At 50.9% G+C, this 25,144-nt stretch overlaps 1 protein-coding gene across 5 annotated transcripts in view; it reads left to right on the top strand.

Moving 5' to 3' along the window:
• The window catches only part of LOC128948301 (protein CEPU-1), a 392,012-nt gene that overhangs the window by 220,822 nt on the left and 146,046 nt on the right, over positions 1-25,144 (top strand). For 2 of the 5 annotated variants that reach the window (XM_054292956.1, XM_054292953.1), the window contains exon 1: positions 21,348-21,601. In XM_054292956.1, coding sequence (XP_054148931.1) covers positions 21,435-21,601 — 167 coding nt within the window. In that variant the 5' untranslated portion in view covers positions 21,348-21,434. Of the gene's footprint in view, positions 1-20,520; positions 20,545-20,984; positions 21,118-21,347; positions 21,602-25,144 lie in introns of those variants that run through there. The other 3 variants (XM_054292958.1, XM_054292957.1, XM_054292954.1) reach the window with 3 other exon arrangements.

Raw genomic sequence — 25,144 nt, 5'->3', positions numbered from 1 at the left:
TGCTCCAAGGGCTGGAGCCCCTCTGCTCTGGAGGCTGGGAGAGCTGGGGGTGTTCACCTGGAGAGGAGAAGGCTCCAGGGAGAACTCAGAGCCCTGCCAGGGTCTAAAGGGGCTCCAGGAGAGCTACAGAGGGACTGGGGACAGGGGGTGGAGTGACAGGACAAGGACAATGGTTTGACATTGCTAAAGGGCAAGGATGGATGGGATAATGGGAAAAATTCTTCCCTGTGAGGGTGGGGAGGCCCTGGAAGAGGTTGCCCAGAGAAGCTGTTGCTGCCCCATCCCTGGAAGTGTCCAAGGCCAGGCTGGACAGGGCTTGGGCCACCCTGTGATTGTGGAAGGTGTCCATGCCCAGGGCAGACGTTTGGAAGTGGATGAGCTTTAAAGTCTCTCCCATCCCAAACCATTCTGGATTTCTATGATATTTGGGGTTCAGCGTTTTTTTGGGTTGCACTTTTTGGGTTCAGATAGGTTGGTTGTCTGATTTTGGAGCTATGATGGTGTGACCCTGTACTGTCCCTCCAACAAAGAGCACTGCAACCACTTGGCTCTTGCACGGAGAAGGCAGAAAAGGCAAATACCTGAATTCCATGCACTGTTATGCACCCACCAGTCTGTTGGTCCTGGGTGCTGATGGTTCCTTTTGAAATGAACAGAAAAATTCAGTCTCCTTCACAATGTTTTGACAGTTTTTTGGGTTTTCTTGTTGGTTGTTTTTTTGTGGGGCTCAAACTGTTTTGCAAAGAACTCTGAGGGCTGGATGAAATGTTTGTGCTGGGAAATCAGCCATCTTCAAAAGGGCTACTGCTCCCTTGCAAAACATTTGCAGAGTTTTCATCTGCGCGTTTTGGCTCCTCTGATACAAGGCAGAAATCATCCTGGGAATTGTCTTCCCGATGGTTGTTCTGCTGTCTCTGCTAGGAAATAGAGAAAGGCATAAATGAGAATAACTTCAGCCAACCAACAGCAAGAAAACATCCTCTGTGCTGCAGGTTGCTGGGCTTGGATGGTTTTGGTCTAAACAAGGTCATCGATCCCAAACAAAAACCTTCCTGATTTGAATTGAATGGCTGAGATCTCAGATCACAGGGATTTGGAGGAACTTTTGCAGTCCTTGGGTGCCTCAAATTGCTCTTAGTGGCTGCATGTCATTGTTCAAAATTTATTTATTTCCTTATTGAACACCATAACCAAAGAGGATTTTGTAGAATAAAGGAATCACAGAATGGTTTGGGTGGGAAGGGACCTTAAAGCTCATCTCATTCCTGCCCTTGACATGGATAGGGACAGCTTTCATTGGGCCAGGTTGCTCCAATCCTCATCCAATGTGGTTTTCAACAATTCCAGGGATGAGGCAGCCACAGCTTCTGTGGGCAGCAGAGACTTTGGGAGGAGCAGGATGATCACTGTGACGATCTGAGCAAGAGAAAAATGTCATTGGGAGGATGAAACTCCTTCCCTGTAAGGTGGAGGTGACTTCTGAGAGCAGACACATCACAAGGCTGGGCTGACCCATTCCAGCCCTAAAATATAACCTAGCAAAGGAGAAGAAACCTCCTGAGGAGGTGGGATTGGATCACAATCTCCAAAGACCTTCTGGGCAATGTCGGAAATGAAGAAAAGGAATTATTCCTGGTCTCCAAAGGTGGTAGGACAAGCACTAATGGCCTGGAGCTAAGGAAGGGAAATTTATTCTGCTTGGCTATTCAGAAAGTGCCCCCCAGGCAGGAGGGAAGGGGGAGAGTCCCCAGGGAGGGAGCGCTGGCGCCGGCCACAGCGCAGAGATGGGATGTTAATGGAGGTGGTGAAGGCAAGGATCTTTAGGCAACACAAGAGGTCAACCTGCTGACCTGAGCCAGCTGTCTCCTGGCCCCACAATCTGTATGGTGCCATGATAAATTCCACTTCCCTGGCTTTACTGCGGGTGCTTTATCGCTCGACTTAATGGCTGGGAAATGTCTTCACTTGACTGCTCTGTTCAGATGAGAGGGCTGTCTGTGATCCTCGGGCTCCAGCAACAATTCACTGCCTGCAAAGGGATGATGTCTTTTTATTATCTTCCCTTTCAGAGCCTGGACTTGAGGTCTTGGCTCCTCTTTGCCACTGATTTTTCCCTTTCTGACCTCGTTCCATCCCTGCTACCTTGCAGATTCTCACAAGCTGCCTCTGGGAACACATGTTTGGAGTTTCCATCCTCTGGGTTCTGATTTGGCAATGGTTCTGCTCAGTTAGAGGCAGGTGGGTGGTGTGGGGCTCCCTGAGGGTGTTGTGACCCCTTTGGATTCCAGCCTGGAGAGCAGGAGTCAGGTGTGGAGGAGGATGCTGGCAGCAGGTGTGTGTGGTACAACCAGCCCTCCTGTTTTTATTGCAGGTCTCAGTGGTCTCATCAGAGTTGATGTTTTCTTTAATGTTATGGGCACCGTGCAATTCCAGAGGAATCCAGGCTTTGGGTGAACAGCAGCTTTGAGATGCTGAGGTTGCACAAAAAAAATATGGAAATACATCTGGAATCTGCCAGCTAACAAACCCAGCTCATCTTCATTATAACTGCTTTTATTTTAGAGGTCAAAGCGAAGGTTTGGAGGGGTCTAATTTGGAGCAGTGGAGGTTCTCCCAATGGGAATTTTGGAGGAGTCTGGTGCTGTGCTGGGTTGTGGTGATGGAGGGGTGGCGCTGTGTTGCAGGGAGCTTTGAATCATTCCTGGAGAGAGCCAGCCATGCTGGAAGCTTTTATTTAAGAAAATAAGGGAGAGGTGGTGTTTGAGGCAGAGCCAGGGCTGTGGATATGTCCCTGGGCTGGGCTGAGTGCTGTGTCTGGGAGCAATGCCTCAGGGTGTGGACACTGGCAGTGCCCTTCCAGCTGCCCCCAGGCTGTGCTCCCCACGGAGCCTCCACCTTTCCTTGGATAAATGCCGAAGGAATGTGTGTCCCTTTCTGGGGGCTGTTAGAGTGAACTGTGAGCAGGTGATGGGAGGAGCAGAGGAACTGTCGCCATCAGCGGCTTTTTGTTAATCCAATCCGAAGGTTCCCAACGTGGATGTGGCTGGAGATGTCCCTGCTTTCCCTGTGGGTGCAAAGGGAAATGTGCAGGCTCCTGGTGCTCTGTCTGTGTGGAGGGAGAAAAGGGAGGCCAATGCAAGAGGGATTTTCCTGTCTCCACCTGTGCTTTTGTGTAGGGGGACACAGTGTGGGCAATGTAGAATGTAATCTTATCCCCCAATGAGTTGCAGCTGGACCCTATTACTAAAGATTGGGAGCAGGCTGGATGATAACAGGCAACACCTGTGGCCAATAAGAACAGAGGAGTCAGAGAGGTCAGATGGCTGCTGCAAGGACCAGGAACAGTCAGTGATCAGAGGAGCTGCCTATGAGAAACGTTGAGGAGGTCTGAAACTCTGAGGACATGGAATCCTTGCGCCATAATGATAATAGAACTTTTGGATATATAAGACAACACGAACTCTTGGTATATAAAACAACATTGCACCATAATGAGAATAGAACTGTTATAATATGTAAGACAACACTTTTGTATCTGCATCCTTTTGTTTTGCTCCATTTTCCCGTTCCCAAGCAGACATGGAGATGGAGAAACCCACCTTTGGAACTCTGGCTGTGAATCCCAGAATGGTTTGGGTTGGAAGGGACCTTAAAGCTCACCTAATCCAATCTCCTGCAGTCATCAGAGGCATCTTCAACTAGACCAGATTGGTTAGAGCCCGTTGGTCTTCCATCAATGTACATTTCTGCACAGAAAGTGCCTTTATTGCAAAATTCCTGGGATACCTTTAACTTTTATCCAGAGAAATTGATTTTTCATTGGGCAAATCTAAATCTAGGTGAATGCCTGGAAGGAGCTCAGTGGTTTAGTTGTCTGATGTCTAGGACAGGAGTTGTCCCTGCTGGCCAGGGAGATCTGCTAGGAAGCAGTGGGAAGCACCAAACCCCAAAACCCCAAACCCTAAAACCCTATGGAAAGCAACTTCCCTTATTCTGTCCCATCTACAGGACACTGATTACTCTTTCAGGAGCTGAGACTTAGCTGGAATGTCCTTGCATTAGGTAAAAGGGGGGAAAAATAATCTATTCCCTGAAAATTTTACTTTTTCAAAATTTCTGCTGAGATGAGGAAGTTAGAGGATATTTTCTTTTTTATTTAAACATATATAGACATACATATATATACACACACACATATATATTTGAGTTTCAGCAGCTTTCCGTTTCCTAGTGAGCTCTCTGCATGATACCATTTCTGCAGGCACCAGATGACTTTTTTCCCCCTCAAGAAATTTTCTAATATCAATTTAATTTTGACTCTCACAGCTGCATCTATTCCGTGGGGAACCTACTCTACGGCCTCGCCAAGAAAGTGTTTCCTCTTAGCTGCGAGTTCATTTTCCAGCTTTAAAACATCATTCAGTCATTCCTAACGAAAGGTATAATCAACTTTAAGGCTCCATGGCTTAGCTGAGCCCCTAATGGAGATGGGGATCATTCCTGTAAGATCATTCCAGCAATGGCTCAGCCTTTATTTCCCATGGCAGCTGTGCTGGCACCTTGCAGAGGATGGATTTCAGTGGATGAAACTGCACCCAGAGGGATTAGAGCCAGTCCACGTGGATGCAACTCCGTGAGTTGCTCCCTTGGGATGCATTCTGGCATCCCACAGGGATTTGCTCCTTCTCTCTCGTTGTGGCTCCACAAATCCTGCACGGCTTCTGCAGGAGCAGATGATAAAGAATTTGGTCCAGCTTGACTTAAAACAAAGAAAAAGAAGGAAAAAACAAACCCAAACAGCAAAAAAAAAAAACCCAGCAAAAACACAGTTTGTGTCCCATCTGATTGTATTTCCATGCCCACGTCTGCTCTGTGTAAATGTTTTGGGAACACCAAAGGGGAATTGTCTTCATTTTCTGTGCTGTGCAACAGGAAGGGTTGGGGTTATTCCAGACCCTGCTGGACTCCACCATGGATACAGCTCTGTACATCCCTTCCTGTGCCCATCTGCTGTGGAAATATGAATGCAAATAGCAGCAGGAAAACAGAATTGGGTGGAAGGAGGGAGCAGTAGGAAACCTGCGAGGAACATCAGGGCTGGGCTGGGCTGCCTTGGGAATGGGGTAGTGTTAAATAAGGTCGTGAAACACTGCAGCTCCAAATGGGACCCCATGGAGCAGGGTAGGATTTATTCCATTGAGCGTTTACCCAGCCTTGTGGAACAGGAGCCTTGAGCTGGTCTGGGTGGAGGAAAGCCCTGGAAATCATGGAATAGGATGGAATGGAATGGAAGAGAAAAGAGAGAAGATGAATAGAATAGAATAGAATAGAATAGAATAGAATAGAATAATTTAGGTTGGAAAAGATCACTGAGTTCACCCTTTCCCCAGCACTGCCACACCCACCACTTAACCAGCCTTACACAGCTTTTAAATTCCTCCAGGAATGGGATTCCACCAGTGCCCTGCTACCAGAAAGAAATGCCCTGGGGACCCTGGGATACCCAGATGTGCCACAGGGGAAGGGCTGTAGGGATGAATCCACCCCTCAGCCAGGCCTGGGTGCTCTCCCTGCAATGGGTTCTTAAGTTTTCCCCTCCCTGTTCAACCCTAAAGTAGCTTATGAAGCATCAAAATGACAGAAATTTGGAAATAAGCAAAACCTCCAAGTCCTCCATCTCTCTCCCCAGAGGAAAAACCCAAACAGATGAGCCAACAGAAATTTTTAATTGAAATGTTTGGGTACAAATTACCTGACAATCCAAACAGAGGAGTTTGGAACCAGCGCTGAGCTTCTCATTCAGAAAATATTGAAGCGACCTGACACTTCCAGAACTCCCCATAAAGCTTCAGAAGTGAAAAATTAATCCGGAGTAACCTCTTTCTCTGCTTTCCTAAAGCAGATTGGCTTTTGATGGATGCTTTTACCTCCTCAATAGATCCCAAGCAGCCAAGCCTGGCTCTTCCTCATTCTGTGGTGTGAATCCCTGGAGCACCAGAGAGTAGGAATGCACCTGGGGCTGCTCTGGGTGTGAGTGATTGCTCTGGGTACCTGGAGCATTTCCATTCCTACCCCCTCTCCTTTTGCTTTGCCTGTCAGTCCACGTCCATCATTCCTTCTTGCAGCAGTCAGGTGTCTGTTGCTGCTGCCTTTTATCCCTCTGGATCTACCTCATGGGATTAGGCAGGGAATGGAGAGTGGTAGTATATAATAGCAGGGCTGTAATTACCTGATGAATACAGTGTAATTACACCGTGGTAAAGCTTTTGGATAACCTCACCACCTCCCACTTGTCCCTATAACTGGAATTTCACTACATTTCAGCTCTTAACGTTACCTCCATCTCCAAAATTGTGGCCTTGGCTTCCTGGTCACCATGGAAGGGTATTTATAACATTCAGCGGCACCACTGATTTTGCACTTACACTTTAATTAATTTGCAGCCATGGAGCCTTGAAGTTGTAGGAGTAGAGTGAAAATTGCAGGTGTGGGAAGCAGAGCTGTGGTGTAATCACACCACAATTGCTGGGCAATCACACCCCGCAAGCTCTGCATAAAACCACATTAAAGTTTTGGTGGGATCTCCCTGGGGTCTGTTGGCATGGGTTTGGGTGGGCAGAGGGATCTGAGCTGCTGCAGATCCCTCTGCCCAGGTGCAGACAGGTTGGACTTCTCACTCTTTACAACTCCATGGCAGGAGGGTGCAGGTTGGTGGGGGCCAGCCTCTTCTCCCAGGGAACAGGGACAGGACAAGAGGACACAGCCTCAAGCTGTGCCAGAGGGGTTCAGGTTGGACATCAGGTGGAATTCCTTCATGGAAATGGTTGTTGAGCATTGGAAGGAGGTGCCCAGGGAGGTTTGGAGTCCCCATCCCTAGAGGAGTCCAAAGAACACCTGGACATGGCACTCAGTGCTGTGGGCTGGGTGACAAGGTGGGGATTGGTCACAGGTTGGGCTTGATGATCTTGGAGGGCTTTTCCGACCTTAATGATTCTGGGATTCTCTGAATTCTCTGACTCTCCTTCAGTTAGCACCTGTGGAACAGCATTTCCCCTGATCCATCCTGCTTGCAGCCTCGAGCCCCTCAGCCCAGCCTGGATGTGGCCTGGTGGCACCACTCAGAAAACTTCATCTTGATGAGTGACCTGAAGCTAATTACCACCCTCCTTGCACATTTCCATCCCTCTGACTCCAGTAAAACCAGCCCAGCCATTTCCCTGCCTTTTGGAGCTGCTATTTGGGACACAAAACAAGCCCTGTAACATAATGGATTTTTATTATTATTAGGCTCCCAGTGCCTGTTTCCCTGTCAGTGTAACAGGGCTAATGAAATGTCCCCACCACTCATGGGGCTTGGGAGAACAATTTGGGCGGATCTCTGCAGCATTTGGAAGAGGTGGAACGCTGGTTGTTATTTATTACAGATCTGGTTTACTTAGCCCTGGGTTTATTGAGTCTCCCACTCGCAAATGCTGACTGCAGCTCCCAGCGCTGCTCCCGGTGCCAGGGATCCTTCCTGCTGCCTCTGAGTTGCCAGCTGGACCTGTTATGGACTCCAGCTCAGGCCAGTGGGCCAGGTTCATCCCTGGTGTGCCATCATTGACTTTAATTGAGCTACCCCAGGGAGGAATTTGGCCCGCTCTGGTTGTGAGCTGTGCACTGATGCCAGGCAAAAAGCACAGCGGGTGCCAGCGAGGGCTGTGACAGCCCCATTTCAGTGTGGGACAAAATTCTTGCACCTCTGTCTGCTGTGTGACACCAGCATCCACTGATGGGCAGGGAAAGGGGAATTCAGCAGCACGTTATTAGAGGACTCCACGTCTCATGGGGTTCCAGATTTCATCTCCCTGTCTTGTTCTTGGACTGCCTGGAGGTAAACAGAGAGAAAAAAAGCAAGAAGGGGGAAAAATGGGCATTGGATCCTTAAGTAAAGCAAGGTCTGAGTCAATGCTGAAGAGCTGTTGTTCTCAGACCCTCTGGATCAGACTCAATTTGCTCCTTACATGCTTGTAACTGGCATCAGAACACACGCATAGAAGCAAGCCTTTGTTTCCTGGTGGCAAGGTTTATTCTTGTTTTACTCAGGATCCTGTGTGCCACAGCCCCAGCATCACCTGGGTGGGTGACAGCCACTCCTGCAGCATCACCTTGGCCACCCCCCAGGCAGTGCTGGACCCTGCCCACATCCCAAACCCTCTTCCATCACCTCCTGCACACTGCCTGGAGGCAGCCGCTTCCCGGGGAGAGAATTCAGCTGCCTGGTTCAAAGCAGAGGGGAAGTTTCTGTGCTGGCAGATCTGGGGCAGAATTTTAAGAGTGTCTGAATTTCCTCCCGCTCTGTCTGAAGTGAGGCACATCCAAGGATGCAGCCCTCAGCTTTCATCCTCCTCACCGCAGGCACTGTGAGCTGTTCTCCTCTGAATGTGCTCTCCCGGCTTTGGATTTCCTGGGGTGTTTTTGAGAGTGGCTCTGGCTTGCTAAATGCAGCGGCATTAAAAAAAAATACATATAATTAACTCTAAATGCAACAAAACCGTGGCTTTTAGTGCGTCCTCCCACCTCAGCCTGATGGGATGAGGTGGGTGCATGATGGAAAGAGGTGGATGTTGTGATGGGATGAGGTGGGTGCATGATGGAAAGAGGTGGATGTTGTGATGGGATGAGATGGATGCCTTGTTGAATGAGTTGGGTGCATGATGGGATGAGGTGAGAACAACAATAATGGAATGAGGTGGGTGCTAGGACGGGTTGAGGTAGATACTGTTGTGGTGTGTTATGATGGGATGAGGTGGGAGCATGATGGGATAAGGTGAGAGCAATAATGGGATGAGGTGGATGTTGAGGGTGATGAGGATGGGGTAAGGTAGATGTTGTTGTGATGTGTTAGGATGGGATGAGGTGGGCATTGGGATGGGGTGAGGTGTTGCCATGATGGGATGAGGTGGATGACATGATTGAATGAGGTGAGAGCAATAATGGGATAAGGTAGATGCTGTGATGGGGTGAAGTGGGTGCTGTGATGAGATGAGGTGAGAGCAATAATGGGATGAAGTGGGTGTTGAGGTGATGAGGATGGGGTGAGGTAGATGTTGTTGTGATGTGTTACGATGGGATGAGGTGGGTGCTGTGATGGGATGGGGTGAGGTGTTGCCATGATGGGATGAGGTAGATGCTGTGATTGAATGAGGTGGATGCTAGGATGGGGTGAGGTGGGAGCAATAATGGGATGAGGTGGGTGTTGAGGATGGGGTAAGGTAGATGTTGTTGTGATGTGTTATGATGAGATGAGGTGGGTGTTGAGGGTGATGAGGATAGGATGAGGTAGATGTTGTGATGTGTTATGAGGGAGCTGCCGGGTGCAGAGGAATTTATCTGCGGCTCACACAGCCGGAGATTTGCATCTCCCACCATCTCCTCTGCCACCCTGTCATTCTCAGCCCTTCTCTCCCCGGGGGCTGTGAGGCCCTTTTGTAGCCATAGCTGCACATCTCGGGTTATCTCAGGACACGGGGTGCAGGGAGCAGCAGGTTTGATGACAGCAGGGACACGCATGGAAAAGCTGTGGTGCAAACAGTTGGAAACTGATAACTAGCAGTGATGCCTTTGCCAGGAGAGGAAAAAAAAGGACTGTAAATTTGCTTTGTTTTGATATTCAAATACTCCTTTCTGTGTATGTGCTAATGGGTACGCTGGTGTTATGGCATTATTAGAACAAAATATTCAGATGATTCCTAACAGAATTTGTGTTTCACAAGCTACATGGAAATGTTGGCTTGGAAACTGGAGTAGTGTTAAAAGACTGTTTCTCCCAGGGGGTAATGACTGGCCCAAGCTGCTCTGCAGGGTTGGGGGTTGGAGTGTGGGATCCAAGTGAATTCTCTCAAGAATCCCTTCTAGACAATGCTCCCCTTCCCAGCATGAAAAGAGCACCCTAAACACAGACCAGGGGGAGCCTCAGCCCCTCCTACCCTTGATCCCTTTTCCTCACATGCTTCCCAGCTTTATGGGATGTGAAAGGCTGTTTTGAAAGGACAGCTCTGCTTCTGCTGTGTAACAGCTCAGCTGAACCCAGGGCTGCATCCCCCAAGATCTCCTCTGGCTCCATCTCTGTGCCTGGATTCCTCAGCTGAGGCCAGGCTGAGGCTCTTAGTTCTTCATTCCCACCGAAATGAGCAGCAAATCAATGCAGGCCTAATAAAAGATGATTGGGAATTGCTAATAGGAGTGTGGGAGGGCAGCCCTGCCTCCCAGAACCAAGATGAGTATGGATTTTCCTGTGCCAGGGACTGTAAATGCTTCTGAGCTCCCCAGGGAGCCCTGGATGCTCACCCTCTCCCTTCACCCTCATCATTCTCCCGCTGCCTTGAAAAGGAACCTGGCAAAGGCAATTAGCTGGGTTAATTAGCTGGAGGTGGCAGGGAGGGCTCAGCCTGGGTGGGATGGAGCGAGCTGGGACAGGGTGTGTGGTGAAGGCAAGGAGCCCCTCGGCCAGGGACAGGGTTAGATTGGATATTAGGAAAAAAATCCTAACTGTGGGTGTGGTCAGGCCTTTGCGCAGGTTTCCCAGAGGAGCTGTGGCTGACCCTGCCCTGGAAATGGTTGGATAAGGCTTGGAGCAACCTGGGAGAGTGGAAGGTGCTCATGGTGGGAGGTTCCTTCCAACCCAAACCATTCTGGGATTTTATTACAAGATCATCTGCCCTGCTCAGAGTTTGGTCCCCATCCCACAGTACCTGTGCAAGGGCAGGAAGGGGAGAAATGAGGTCATAGAGTGGGAACACAGCTGGAAAGGTTCCCACTGCTTTGCTGGTAGGATCCCACTCCAGCTCCTGGTAGCTGCTCTCTCCATCCTTGCCCTGTTTATAGACTCACATCTCTCCCAGTGTTCTCCCTTCAGCACGCCAAAGGCTCCCCATCACTGATAGATCAGCACCAATAATCTCCCTGCTTCACTCTGCACTCAGCAGCCAAACCCCTCCTGCCCTTCACTTTGGTGCTGCTGGGGGATGATGTATGAAATCCAAGTCGGTTTGATTCATACCAGTTGTGTTCACCTTGCAGAACAGGCTGTCACCAAAAATAATAAACCTCCTTGTTTTAATGCCTGGAGAGGCTGTTGGACGAGCAGCAGGACAGGTTTAGATCCTCTTCCAAGGAAAAGGACGCTTTTGAGAAAGACGGATTGCGAGCCACGGGATGGCTGCACGAACGGTAAATAATAATTAGAGCTGTGTCTGGAGGCTGAACGGGGAGCAGGGACCTGTCAGGCTTCCTGTGCCACTGTTGTTCTGGACAGGACAACTCCTGACCCGTGGCCTGTAAGGTCTAAATGGTGCTGCCAAGAGCAGGGGGTTGGCAGAGCAGGGTAAGTTGATGTGTCCCTTGTCACCCACGAGAGAGGTGGCACAGCCTTGAGTGCTGCAGCTGCTGGTTCGTGCAGGGCTGGGGACAGGGTGGCTGCAGTTCATCATCCCCTACATCCACAGGCCTTTGCAAGAAGAGGAAAAGCCCTGCTGGGCAGGTCTTTACCCCCTGATTTATAGCTCATCCCTTGAATTTTTCTCGTGCCACAGCACAGTCCTTCCCTGAGCTCACACCTGATTGCAGGAGGAATTCTCTTTGGAGTAAAAGCGCCAGCACAGTATCCACTGAGGTTGTATCCTCATCTCTCTCCTCTTTGGGCTTACACCTGATTCCAGGAGGAATTTTCTTTGGAGTAAAAGCACCAGCACAGTATCCACTGAGGTTGTATCCTCATCTCTCTCCTCTTTGGGCAGCAGCTCAGATTATGCTGCCTGTCTTTGCCTGGATCAGAGCTGCCTCCAGCAGGGTGCTGGGTGCCTCCAGCACAGCCCCTTGGCCCTTTTCCCTTTGGATGCTCTGCTGTCTCCTGCCTTGGGATGTGGTGCCCAAAGCCCCGTCCTCCTCCATGTCCTGGAGCAGCCCACACATTCACATGGCATTGAAGCAAAAAGGTATTAATGGGGGGAAAAGTTAACCACGTTTATTGAACTGCAAAAAAGGTTGTTTTTACATCCCTTTATTGGAATATAAAGACAGCTTTTATAACCTTTTAAAGGGGCATAAAAGCAGCTTGGAGACCAGAAACCTTGCTCCAGTGGAAGGCAGGGGAAGGGAAAGGGAAACAGAAAAGGCAAAGGAGGAGAGCAAACATCTGTTCTGAGGTCAGGAGTAGCTGAGGGGTGGCTGGAGCTGCTGAGACCCCAGGTCTGAGGTGGTTGTGGTGTCACCTCTCTCAGGGAGGTTTGCAGCCCTCGCTGCTGCCCGCAGCCCTGCTCCTGGGCTGGGACAATGTTCCTCCCCTCTCCAAGTGAAGATCCCTCCTTGGTGAGGGAGGTGTTGAACATTATGAACTCACCTTTCATTTTTCTCCCCAGTCCTCTGTGAATAAATCCTGCTTTGGCTTCGCTCCTCCCGGAACGAGGGAGGAGGGAATGTGTAAAGGTCTGGCCTTGAGGCTGGAAGGAAAGTTTGCTCTGTGACTGCTCCAGCCTCTCTGGGGCTTCTGGGTGGGCCAGCTCACAGCCTCAGTGGCCCAAAAAGCATTGCTCAATTTGGGATCTGGGGCTGGCGCACTCATGGCTGGTGTGAAAAATGCCTATCAATTGTTTTTAAAATTTTTAAAGTTTAATAGTAATAAAATGGTTATAAAAATAGTAATACAATTAGGGTAATAATAATTTGGACAATTTGAATTGGGACAATATGAGACAATAGAAACAAAGTGTTTCGGATGTCCAGGTACCTTTTTCTGGGCAGCATGAGCCCGAAAAAGGACCCACATTTACTAAGCATTAACCCTTAAAACCAATAGCCTGTTGCATATTCATATACCTCATACATGATGCATAAATTCCATTCAAACACAGGATTCTGTCTGGTCATCCTCAACTTCTTCCTCTGAATCCTGACAGTACCTTCGAGGCAGGAAGAAGTTTGTTTCTTCTGATAAGAGGGCAATAAATTATTTTTCTCTGAAAGATTCGGGTGTCCTGTGGCTGCTATCTCGCTGTGAGTCCTTTCTTTAAAAAAAGTATCCTACATAGCATCGTTTCTATTTTAACAATTTTTATAACCTAAAACTACATTTAACACACCACTTAAGAGAATTAATACAGCATCACTTTCTAACACAACACATATAACATTCATTTGAATATTTGTGAAAAGCCAATCATAAAATACATGCATTTTACAGAGCTGGGATATCCTCTGTCCCTCAGTATTTTGGGGTAGGCACAGGGGTGTGCTGCAATTCCTCTCCTCCACAGCACAGGGCTTGCTGCCTCCTTGCCCATCCAAATCAGCAGGTCCAGCTGCTGTTGGGGTGTGGTGGAGAGCAGCACCTTCAAATCCAGCAGGAAGCTCCTTCAGCTGTTCCAGAGCTCCTGGACAGCGCTCTGAAAGCATTTGGCATTGCAGGTGGGTCGAGCCCAACCAGCTCCTGCTCGCTCACTCCTTCCAGGGCAGAGCTGGATTTTCTCCACCCACTGGGGGAGATGTGCCTTTTCCCTTGCCTTGTTCCCTCAGCGGTGGCTCTGACACGACATTAAGAGAGGAGAGTGACCTTTCCACCAGGCTGCAGCTGCGGGGAGGGGAGAGCTGAGCCCTGTCTGCAGCAGGCCACCGCTGGAATACGGATGGGTCACGGCGCTCCCTTATCTCCACGCCATCTCCCAAATAATAATCTTCCCCAGATAATGTTGTAGGGCTGTAAAGAGGACGGGAGCAGGAGCAGCTGCTTCTAATTTCACTTCATGGGGAGGGAGGCGATGCTGAGAGCACCCCGCATTCTCGGCACATATTTTTCATCATTATAGGCAGAAATGCCAGAGCTCTGACAGGTATTAATGCAGTTCACACCGGGAGAAAATCTTCTTTCCATCAGGCTCCATGTGCAGCAAGAGGGCAGTGCCATTTGCAGCCCTAGGGAGGATGTGTTTGAAAGGTGATGTGTTTTTCACCTGGGAAGTTTTATTCCCAGCCAAAGTTCTGTTTGGAGAAAAGGCACCTGAACCCATCCCACCGTGGGATCACTCTTCACTGACCTGGCTGAAGGTGCATTTGCAGCACTGCTGGGAATTAATCTGGATTTTGGAGTAACTCAAATTCCCCTCTGCTGGCTTTGTCATGGCTGTGTGTCACCACAGGGCTGTGATTGCCCATGGAGCACTTTTGTGACCTGGGCTCCCATCCTCCCCTGACCCACAATGATTCTGTGAGGTTTTCAGACTTACCCCACAGGGAACTGCACCTCCTTGCACCCCTCAGCCTCCTTTTATTTGCTTATCCCACTAAATATTCATCAGTAACATTTAAGACAAAGGAAAGAGATAATTACAAGGGGAGAGTTTTTTTGCAGTATTAAAGGTTAACAGAATTCTTGGCATTTGTGCCTTGTCGATCTCCATGTAATTATGCTCATTTCCCAGAATTCAGAGGCGACTGTGCCTGTTAACGCTCAAAGATGGTACCCCGGGAATTAAATTTATGAGATCATTTCTCAAAATCTTCAAATTCAAACCAAGCATCTCGCTTAATGGCATGACTATTATTAATATTATTCTTGGATGCAGAGAGCCAGTGAGGGTCAGAGGACCAGTGGCAAAACTCAAATTGAGACAGACAGACGGCGACAAGCCTGGAGTTTTTTCCCAAGGAATGCACTCCAGCAACTTGGCAACTTCAGGGAAGCAGGCTGGCAAAGGATGGGTGCTGACTTGAGGTGAAAATGGGGAAAAGCCCATTTTGGGCAGCAGCTGGTGGGGACTCAGGAAGGACAGCTTGGTTTGGAGGTGGCTGCTCCCGGTGTGGAGGCAGGTGCAGGCAATAGGGAGATCAGGAGAGGCTCGTTGCAAGGATGCAGAACACCTGGCAGTGGGCTGGGCTTTCACCCAGCACAGCTGAGAACAATCAGTGCTTTTAAAAGAGGGATTTTAGGAGCTCTGCTCTTAGTTTTTGCTCTTTGTATGTGGTGATCTAAGCTGAGGTATGTGCTCCTTTTCTGTTGTCTCCTTCCCCTGGTTTTGTAGGGACTGAGCAGTTTTCTGCTCAGAAAGGGTTTGGGGATGGAAACTGAGCTGGAGGGTGTGAATCACGCAGGCTTTTTGCTGCTCCCTGCAGTTGAGGCTGTGTGTGATATCCAGATGGGCTGGGGAAGGCTTGGCTCAGTGTGTTTGCCTTGGGACCATCCCAGGAGGAGGCACAGCAACTCCTGGAGCTGCTTTCCCAAACAGTTATCCAGCACAGAGCCCCCAGACTGCAGGCAGAGCCTCAGAGGGGGTAGAACCTTGTGTTTTCACATTTAAGGGAGTCGTGCTGGAGCTCTCAAATATCCATGGTGAGATCTGAGGAGTGCCTGGCTTTGCTTTTCAGCTCATTCAGCTTTTTCCCCTTTTCACTGACTGCAGGGATTGAGTGGTAGAGCTCTGGGTTAATGTCACACACTTATCAAATGCCATTAGATGGATTATGACATGGCTTTATCCCACGTCATCACTGTCCCTGGCACCTGAGCTAATCAAACACTGCTGGGGATGCAGAGTCTGTATCAAAGGAGTTCTTTGGGCTGTTCATACAGCAGCATAAGCTCACAGAAACAGATTTATGTGAAATCAATATTGATTTGTACCAAGGATCAATCCCAGTTCATAATTCTCACTGTGCCAGCGTGGCTTGGTAGCTCTTTGATCAGTTTTTTAACTCTGCATAGATGTTTGATCTGGAGCCTGGACCTGCACAGGTGTCACTCCATAAATGTGAGTGCCTGGTTGGGTTGCTGTGAGAGGCCCAGACACTGAGGGCTGTGGGGGAAAGGACCAACCCAAAGGGAAAAGTGAGGCCTTGAGGGCTGCTCTGCATCCTCCTCATCCCAGCTGCAGCACTGCCTGGTCCCTCTGCAATGCACAAACAAACCCGGGATGGTTTGGGTTGGAAGGGACCTTAAAGCTCATCCAATCCCACCCCCTGGGACTGGGGACACCTTCCACTGTCCCAGGCTGCTCCGTCCAACCTGGCTTTGAGCACTGCCAAGGATGAGATATTGAGTGTTGGGAAAATTAATGCACAAACACCAGAAGTTGTTGTCCATAAAGGAGACAGAGCAGTCCTGGAACTTTATTCCAATAAAGGGAGAGGCCATGGGACATTCCCCTGGGATCTCTCCAATTTTTGGAGGACTCAGCCTCCTTTTTATCCCGATTTCCCAGCCACATTTCCCTCTCTTTTTCTCCATTTCTGAGGCACTTGAGAGGTTCAGACTCCCTGATACACCTGATACCAAAGATTCCCCTCTAATGTACAACCCTCCCTTTTAATTTTTAGTTCTTGTGGAATTTGGGGTTTTTCTTCCCCATTGTTTCTTTCATCTTTCAATGTCTAATTTCATTTTTCAGGTAAACCTAAAGTTTATTTGTAAAAGCAAATATCTTTTTCCATTCATCAATCAGTGGAATCCTTCCCATTGTTTATTTTATCTCCCAGTGCTGGTTTTGTCTACCAGCAGACCTCACAGCTTGTTTGGAAAGACAAATCCACTGTTCCTTTCATTGAGTATCCTCAAGGATGCTGCTATGTTTTAGTGCTGGCAGAGCTCTGTGGGGCATTTTGGCTTTCCTTGGGTATGCTTTGGGTTATCTGGTGAGATGGTGCAGGGAGATCAGCCCTGTGCTGGCTTTGCAGCACCAGTTTGGGACAGATTTCCAGCTATTTCCATGTCACCTGCTCCTCCAGCCGCTTTGCAGCTCAGCCTGGGGTGCCCTGGAAGGAGTTAATTCGTGCTTGAAAATTCCGAAGTCCCTGAGCACGAAGAGAGCAAGCGACAAACCCGAGCCCAGCAGTTTTTTAAAGGGCAAACAAAATGTTCTTTTTTTTTTTTTTTTTTTTTTTTTTACTGCGAGGCACTTGGTGCAAAAGCGCAGGCAGAGCAGGGCAGCATGGCTTCAGGGGAAGGCTCCCAAAAGCACATTTTATTTAAATTTAATAGGATGGTTACTGTAAGTTTATCTAAACTGCAGTTAAATATTAACAGCATCTCTAGCAGGGATTAATGGGGTCTCCTGCGTTGTTTTTAAACACCGAGAGGAGGGTGCTGGGAGTCCCTGCCTGAGAGGCATTGAGTGCCCATGAGGATGCTGCCTGAATTCCAAAACCTGCCCTAGAAACAGCCCTGAACAGGCGGTTCCTCCAGCTCGGATGGGAATGCCTTTGGGGCTAGAAGGGCTCCGAACGGCTCCGGCCAAGTAAGGCTCCCAATTATTGTTCTTTAATTGGGGCCACGGCTAATGAGGGGGTAAATGAGGCAGCGAGCGGAGTTAGAGCCCCGCGTCCTTTGTGGCTTTGGTGAATGGCTGTAGGCACGGAGAGCTCAGCAGTTATTCAGGAAAAGCTCCCCCGGACTCGTGTGTCATTCACCTGACTAATGCCAAGGAAATTAAGCACTTTTTGTGCAACTCGGAGCTTATTGGAGAATAATGTGGTATGCGATAGCACGGCCGGCGTTGTAAAATCGTGTTTTCATTTGGAAGGAACGAGAGTGTCTCGAGCATAAATTACGTTTCTGATCATATTTGGCCATTTCAGATTAAAAATAAATTTCCACTTTGGGGCTATAGATTGCCATCTATCAACTCCCTGAAAAGGGAAAAAAGGAATTAAAAGGAAAATCTGGCTGTACGAATTGCCTCGCTATGACCTACTTATTGAAAGTAGTTTTTTGTTCTCCAGGAATGAAATCCATTGGTGTGGGGAGGTGTGGGATTGTGTTGGATAAAGGTTTGCAGACAGGTCTCTAGGATGGGAGAATCTTTAACTTGGACCTACAATAAAATAGAAGGTAGAGTCGTGCTGGATACTTGGGAGGAAGCAGGAGAAAATGCAGCAATGTTGTTGTTTCCCTTGACAGAGGAACTTGAACTGCAAATTTGCATCTGATTATCGGCCTTTGGGACCAGATCTGCAGATTAGCTGCTTAGGGTTTGGTTCTGCATGAAAAGCCTGAGACTGGGGCAGTGTTTGCTGGGAGGGTCTTTGCAGAAGGAATCGGTTCCCTTCCAGCAATACAAATGCCATCATTCTTCCCTGTGGGACATTTTTGGGATTGATTTGCTCCCTGGTCTGCTTCTGAAATTCCTCCTCCTCCCCAGCTATCCACAGAGATGCTCCTTTGGGAAGCAAACACACAGGGCCTTGCTCCTTCTGACCCCTTCTACATCCAGGATTTCAGCATCCTCCCATTCATCTCCCATGGGGAAAATCCTTTTTCTGGCTCCATCCTTGTTGTGCATCACTTCCCACCCTGTCCATCCTTGTCGTGCATCACTTCCCACCCTGTCCAGCCTTTGCTGCTCCTGCTGCCCTGTTTGTGGTCTCTGCCAGGAGAGGGGGGCCTTTAGCCTTGCTGGAAAGGAGAGCAGCGAGATAAAGACACAGCTCGAGTGTGCTGTGCTTGGTTCTGTTTGCCTCCTGCCTGTTGCTCGAAACGAGGAGGAAAAAAGAAAAAGACTTTCACCTAAGTAGGAAGAAAGGGAAGAAGCTGGAAGCGAGAGGCTGTTTGGTGCTCAGATGGGCTCAGCCCGTGTGCAGCAAACTCTGCTGCTGCTGTGGTCAAAACCCAATGAAGGAAAAAAGACTCTCTCATCCCCAGAGAGGGCTACAAAGCTCTCTTTCTCTCGCTGCTGAACCTTCACAGCTGGACTCAGTTGCTGGCTCCACTGCTGCTGGAGCAACTGAATTATTTAAAGGAACCTTGATTTGGTTTTCTCTTTGCTGTTTTCCCGCGTTGTGTTTATTGTCTATAGATATTTTTATAGTCCGAAGCAATTACAGCTGTCAGAAAAGAGACGAGCTGTGACAGGCTGATTTATATGTACATTGTATGTATGCAAGAGAGGGAGGGAGACCAGGGATTCTGCCGGGCTTTAGTATGCAGGAGCATATTGGATGTAAATTCCTTGGGATTTTCAAACAATGCTGCTGATGATCTCCTAACAGTGGGCCAAATTCAGCCCTGGCAAGGGCTGGAACAGCTCTGCAGGTCACATCTGCCCCAGCCTCGCATGATTTCAGTGCAGGGAGGCGTTTTTTCGCTGGTAATTTAAGATGCTCCTGGCGATGCGGGGCTGAATTCCGTGTTAAAAGGTTAACTGGCTGTGGTTATTGGAATCCCTCTGCTTTTGCTGACACAGGAGTTGGTCTCTGCCCGTTCAAAGGAGCGGCCCCACAAAGAGCGAGCTCTTGTTGTGATGGTGCTGCAGGTATCCCAGCGGGGTCACCATCCTGCCGGGGGTGCCTGGATGCCGCAGCCATCAGCAGGATTGCTGTGTTTTATTCTTTGCTGTTTTGTACACCCCGGTGCAATGACACAGCCCTGGACAGCCTTTCCCCCTGCCTCTGACGGGCTCTCCTTGCGCAGCGAGGTTTCAGAGACCCCTCCCATGTAATTTGTGGCCCCAAAGGATCCGCTGAATGCGGCGTTCCCCCCTCCCTTGCCAGTTCTGACAGCCGAGTTCACTGCGGGGATTAAAGTCCTTGTGCCAAAGCTGGGGAAAGCTGCCGTTTCCTCTGGGAAAACACAGGGCTGGAGGCAGCACGTCCCACCAGCGCTAAATTCAAGGAGCAGAGAACCTTCAGACAAGGAAAAAGTAGAGAGACTTGCAGAGCAATCCCCTTCTCGTATGACCAGCCAGCATGCACAATAATAATAAAGCTTTATTTGATGGAGTGTTTCCTCTGCCCGGCACAGCTCATAATGTTTTAGAGATTAAATAGCACAGTTAGTGAATTAAGCAGTAGTTTACAGGGGATTCGGAGACTCCGGGGATTAGTAACGGGCTATGGATCCTTTCACATCTAGGTCACCAGTTTGAATCCAGCTCAGGTTGCCAGCAGCAAACTCAAAAACAACCAAAAAAAACCCCCACCACCCCACGTTGGTGCCGTGCAAAAGCTGCCGAGCACTCGGTGGGGGAATGGAGGGAGGATTTTTGGGTAAGGCAAGGTAGGGAAGGCATTGGGCAAAGCAAGGGGGGAGATCTGGTGTTCCCTGAGGCTGGGCTGTGGCAGCTGGGGGCTTTGAGGGGTGCAGCACCCCAAGAGCTGTGATTTGACTGCTGCCTCCAGGACTCTGTGCTCTGAGGATGCTCCCCAGCACCTTTTTACCAGCATGGAACTGTGCCTGGAAATATTAATGTGTTTAGCCACTAGCGGAGGGAAGGAGGAATTACTCGGCATAAGCAAATGTGATATTTGTTAAATTATGAGCTGATAAAAAGTACACGGGGACCGTGCTTGCGGCTGGGGAGGAATTTGCCACTTTAAGCTCACGCTGTGTCTGTGAGGTGCAGGGGACCAGCAGGACACGCTCCTGCCTCTCCTCATCATCACCTGGCTGGGGGGAAGGGGGGGGATATCACCCGTGCCTCAGTTTCCCCTCTTGCACAGTGACTTTGCCGCCTGGGATGGGGAAGGTGCAGAGCTAGAGGAGGGCACAGGGGAGAGTTGTGCGGTGCTGGCTGCGGGACGCAGGTAAGCGCAGGGGGAGAGAGGAGAAAGGAGCGAGGGGGGTCTTGCCATCCCCCCGCAGAGCGCGGCGCGGCGGGGGTTAATGTGCGTGTCCTCCCGCGCATCCCGCCCCGCTGCCGCCCGCCCTGCCGCCCGCCCGTGTGCGGGGCTCGGGCCGTGCGGGAGCCGAGGCGCCGGGCAGCGCTGGAGCCGCTGCCATGACAACCCCGGGGATGCTGCCGGCCGGGGCCGGGGTGCTGCTGCCGCCGCCGCCCCCCCGCGTCCCCCCCGCCCGCCGCTGAGGCCAGCCAGGGGCTCCGGCAGCCTGACATCCCCGCATTCTGCATCCCGCCGTCCTCGCATCCCCATCCTGCATCCCGCCTGGACCAGTCCCCCGGCAGCGGGGCGGGAGGAGAGGAGCTGCAGGGCATCCCGAAGGCTTTTGCTCGCTGTGCCTTCTCGCGTCTGGACACCTTTGCTAGCTCGCCTCGGGGGTGTTTTTTGGGGTTTTTACTGGTTTTTGGACTGCCCCCGCCTCGGGACAAGCGTGCGGGAGCGGGGTACAGCCGGGCCCCCCCCCGGCGCCTCCTCGCCCAAGTGAGCCTCGGACTGCTGCCCGAAGAACCGGCTCGCCCAGCACCTTTGCCACTTCTCCTCCTCCTCTTCCTCCTCCTCCCCCCGGCCCTCCCGTCCTCCTCCCTCGCCCGAGGACAGCGGGACTCCCTCCGATGCCGCTCGGCAGGCTCAGCGCTCGCAGCCAGCCTTGCCGGGGGCTCTCCTGATCTCCGTGGAGCTCCGCAGCGCTCGCCCCGGTGGTTTTGCTCCCCCCCATCCCTCCTCTCCACCCACCCCTTCCCCCTTTTCGCCTTGTCGGGTGTGTTTTTTGCCTGTTGGAAAAGTCCCCGCTGCCCAGGATGGGGGTCGGTGGGTGCTTGGCCCTGCCCTGGAGGTGCCTGGTCGTCCTCTGTCTCAGGCTGCTCTTCCTTGTGCCCGCAGGAGTGCCCGTGCGCAGCGGAGATGCCACCTTCCCCAAAGCCATGGACAACGTGACGGTGCGGCAAGGGGAGAGCGCCACGCTCAGGTAGGAGCAGCTGCACGGGGGCTTGGGGGGTCGGGGGGTCTCGCTTGCGTGGTGACTTTGGGGTCGTGACTCAGTTTCCCCGCGGGGGATGCGCCGTGCCGGTTCGCGGTACCGGGCAGCGAGCTGAGATTGGAGTGCCAGGGGATTGGGTTTGGGCTCAGCCCTCCCAGTTGTGCTCGGGAAAGTTACTGGGGTATGAAAAATAAGGGAATGTGGTTCCCTTTTGGCGTCCTGCCCCACAGCAGTGCGAGGCAGGGGCTCCATTGCTGCTGTCGGTGCCGTGGCTCGGGCACTCGGGCTGCGTTCGGTGCAGATAAATCCTGCTCTGCTCCTGGGGTGTCTTCACCCGTGTCAGACCGCCCCAGCCTGGGGACAGGGGGAGTTGGTGACCCCCTGGTGTGGCTTTGTGCCTTTATCTCAGGTGCAGACCTGCTGGAATAGGGAAGTGCAGGATGGGGCAGGTTAATGCTCCGCTCCTTAAAAACCCCCGCGCTCCAGAGGCAGGGGCTGCTGTTCTCTGGCAGCATTCCCTCCCTGGGAAGGGGAGAAATGGGGGCTGGGCGTTGCACCAGGGTCCTGCCTCCTGCAGCAGCGATCCGAGGGGTCCAGGCGCTGCCGAGGAATCCGTAATTCAGCTCAGCATAATTTCTGGGACATCTTATGCCCAGACACTCGTCCCTGTCCTCGCAGCAGATGGGCGCAGTCATCCCAGAGGATGTTTGATAGGGACATTAAAAATCAAAAGCCAGGTTTTAATTGCAGCGCTGGGAAGCGGCGCTTGCAACTCCGGCATGCTCGGGAGCGACTTTGCTCCTCAGGAGCTTTGAATAGGTGACACCAACATCTGCGGGGCCAGCTGGGCGTGTGCGGTGACACTGCACTCCTGCTTTGGGCCAGCCCGTGGAGAGGGGACAAGCCAGGGCAGAAATAAAAGCCCCAGGAGGAATTTCAGCAGGAATTTTTCTTCAATTCCGTTGTTTGAAGCCAAAACTTGTGTCCCCCTTCCCAGCTCCTGGGAGAGTGGGATTTGTGTTGTGGCCATTCCTCTGGATCGGTCTTGCATCATGACACGACTGGGCAAAGAGGCTGGAAAAGGTGGCAGAGATGGAGGACAGTGTCTTGCTTAGGAATTTGAGCTTGGCTTAAAAAAGTAAAATTTCTTTCCTGAATCGCTGTATTCTCCCAAGTGCTGAGCCAGGGCAGACAAAAAAGCCCCGGGAGGAATTTCAGCAGGAATTTTTCTGCAATTCCGTTGTTTGAAGCCAAAACTTGTGTCCCCCTTCCCAGCTCCTGGGAGGGTGGGATTTGTGTTGTGGCCATTTCTCTGGGTTTGTCTTGTGTCATGGCACGACTGGGAGAAGAGGCTGGAAAAGGTGGCAGAGATGGAGGACAGTGTCTTGCTTTGGAATTTGAGCTTGGCTTTAAAAAAGTAGCAGCTCCTTTTCTTTCCTGAATCACTGTGCTCTCCCAAGTGCCAAAATTCCAACAGATCCTGCTGTCAAAGAGGGAGAGGTTTGGGTTACTGGGGGTCTGGGCAGTGAAGCACTCGGGGTGGCAGCAGCTGGGTGGGTGCTCTGCAAACTTGTGAGAAGAGGCTCTTGTGAGGGCCTGCACAGGGTTTTGGGCATAGATCAGGGATCTTGATCCACACCAGGATGGAGGTGCTCTGCCCTGGCACTGGGTGGCCGCTGGTGTTGGAGGAGAACAAAGGGAAGCTTGGGTGAGTCAGCAGGAGGGATTCTTCTGCCAGGGAGGCTTCGTGGGAAGGGGGACGAATCCTGGCTCTGGGGATGGAGGGAGGACAGCAGTGTGCCATCATCCCCGAGCTGCCATGAGTGCATCCCTGTAGAGCTGGGAGTCGCTCTGGTGCCAAGGGATGTCAGTGTCCCTTCATAGGTGCCTTGCCAATACAGGTGTGCCCCAGGAGAGGGGCACGTGGGCTTTGGGATGTGCAGATTCCATTCCCACTGTGCTGATGACATCCCTGCTGTCCTGGAGCAGGGATTGCTCTTGGAAATGAATGGCTTGCTGCCACTGCCACCTCCATGCTCTACTGTGGTGACAGGGACACACAGGTGTGGCTTTGCTGGGCATTTGGAGGTGTTTTCCTGCTGGTTTGAGGTGGGAGCAGCTGGCCCAGCAGGCAGTGGGACATTGCTGCATCCCCTGGTCAGTCCCTGTCGTGCTGCACCAGGAGGAGCAGAGCATGTGAAAACCAGAGGAAATCAAGGAAGCATGAATCTTCCTGCCTGCTCCCCTCCCAGCCCCGTGTGCCCATCGATCTGTTGTGGAGGAGTTAACTTGTGCAGAATAGCAATGCTGCTACAAAGGCTCTGGCAGACCCCAGTGATGCTCCTGGCCACCTCCTGCCCAGCCCTGCATGGGTGGCAGTCAGAAAAGGGAAAAAAAAAAAAATCAGGTCTAATCCAATCCCACTCATTTCCATGCAAGGTGGGAGGACAGGGAGCTGCAGCCAAGGATTTGGAAGGAGAGATGTTTCTAGAGGTCCCTTCTTGGTATTTCACAGATGCCAAAAGTGAAGAGGAAGCTGAAAACTCCACAGCAGAAGTTGCTCTTTCTCTGGAGCACTTGGAAATCCTGTCCCACCCTCTTCCCAAGGGAGAGGCTTTGGCTGTTGGAAATAGGTTGTTTTATTGGGGTGGCAGGTGCTGAGGAGCCTGAGCAGCAGTGCCCTGCCAAGAGGCTCTTTTCAGCTCTGTCCCTCCAAGCAGAGTGAATTCAGTGCTGGGAAAAAAGCTGGATTAAAAGCTGCAAGGAGACTTCTCTGTTGTAAAGGCTTTGCTCTGTACAATCCACTGTGGGGAATCAGTTTAGGACCAGACATGTCGGAGGCGTTCAGATATTTCCTTCCATCTCGTGGTGTTTCTGCTGGAGGGTACAGGCATGCCATGGGTACCAGCACTTTGGATCACTGTATTAAATTTAAATCAAGCTGTAGATGTTGGGTCAGAGCTGCTGCCTGGGATTGGAGGGGTAAGATTTACTCCTGGATGCAGCAAAGCTTGTGGGAATAGGGAAAGGGTTTGAGGGTGTTGTGTCACAGCACTGTGTTTTTACTGATGGATGTGTTGGTCCTGCCTTTGGGGTTACACTGAGGAATTGTGTGCAGGTGAAGGTCAGTTTTCTGTCCTTCTTTGTGTCCTTAAGCACAGATTGTGAGGATGAGGCTGATCATCCTCCCCTCCCACCATGTCCAGACAGCTCTGCCCTCACCAGCAGTGAGTGTTTCATGCTGAGAGGACCCATCCTGAACTTCCATGCAGTGCTTGAACCGAGTCCAGGCATTGCTGAGACCTTTGGAGCAGCTCTCTGGGCACCAAAACAAATGGCTTGATTATGATTTCACTTTAATTGGCATCAGTCAGCGCTTTCCATGGCGAGGCTCTGACATTCCCATCAGCAGCACAGGCGCCTGCATGGTGTCCCCCCAAATCCACGGTGCTCCTCTCTCCATCTCCTCTGGTTTCCTTGGCAGGGTGATGCAATGCCTTCATTTGTTCCCCTCTTTGATTCCAACACTAA

Source organism: Melozone crissalis, unplaced genomic scaffold (genome assembly GCF_028551555.1).
Source record: "Melozone crissalis strain CALT ecotype California unplaced genomic scaffold, PUWL_Pcris_2 ptg000120l_1, whole genome shotgun sequence".
In the NCBI taxonomy this organism is placed as follows: Eukaryota; Metazoa; Chordata; class Aves; order Passeriformes; family Passerellidae; genus Melozone; species Melozone crissalis.
This window is presented reverse-complemented; position numbering and strand designations above follow the sequence as displayed.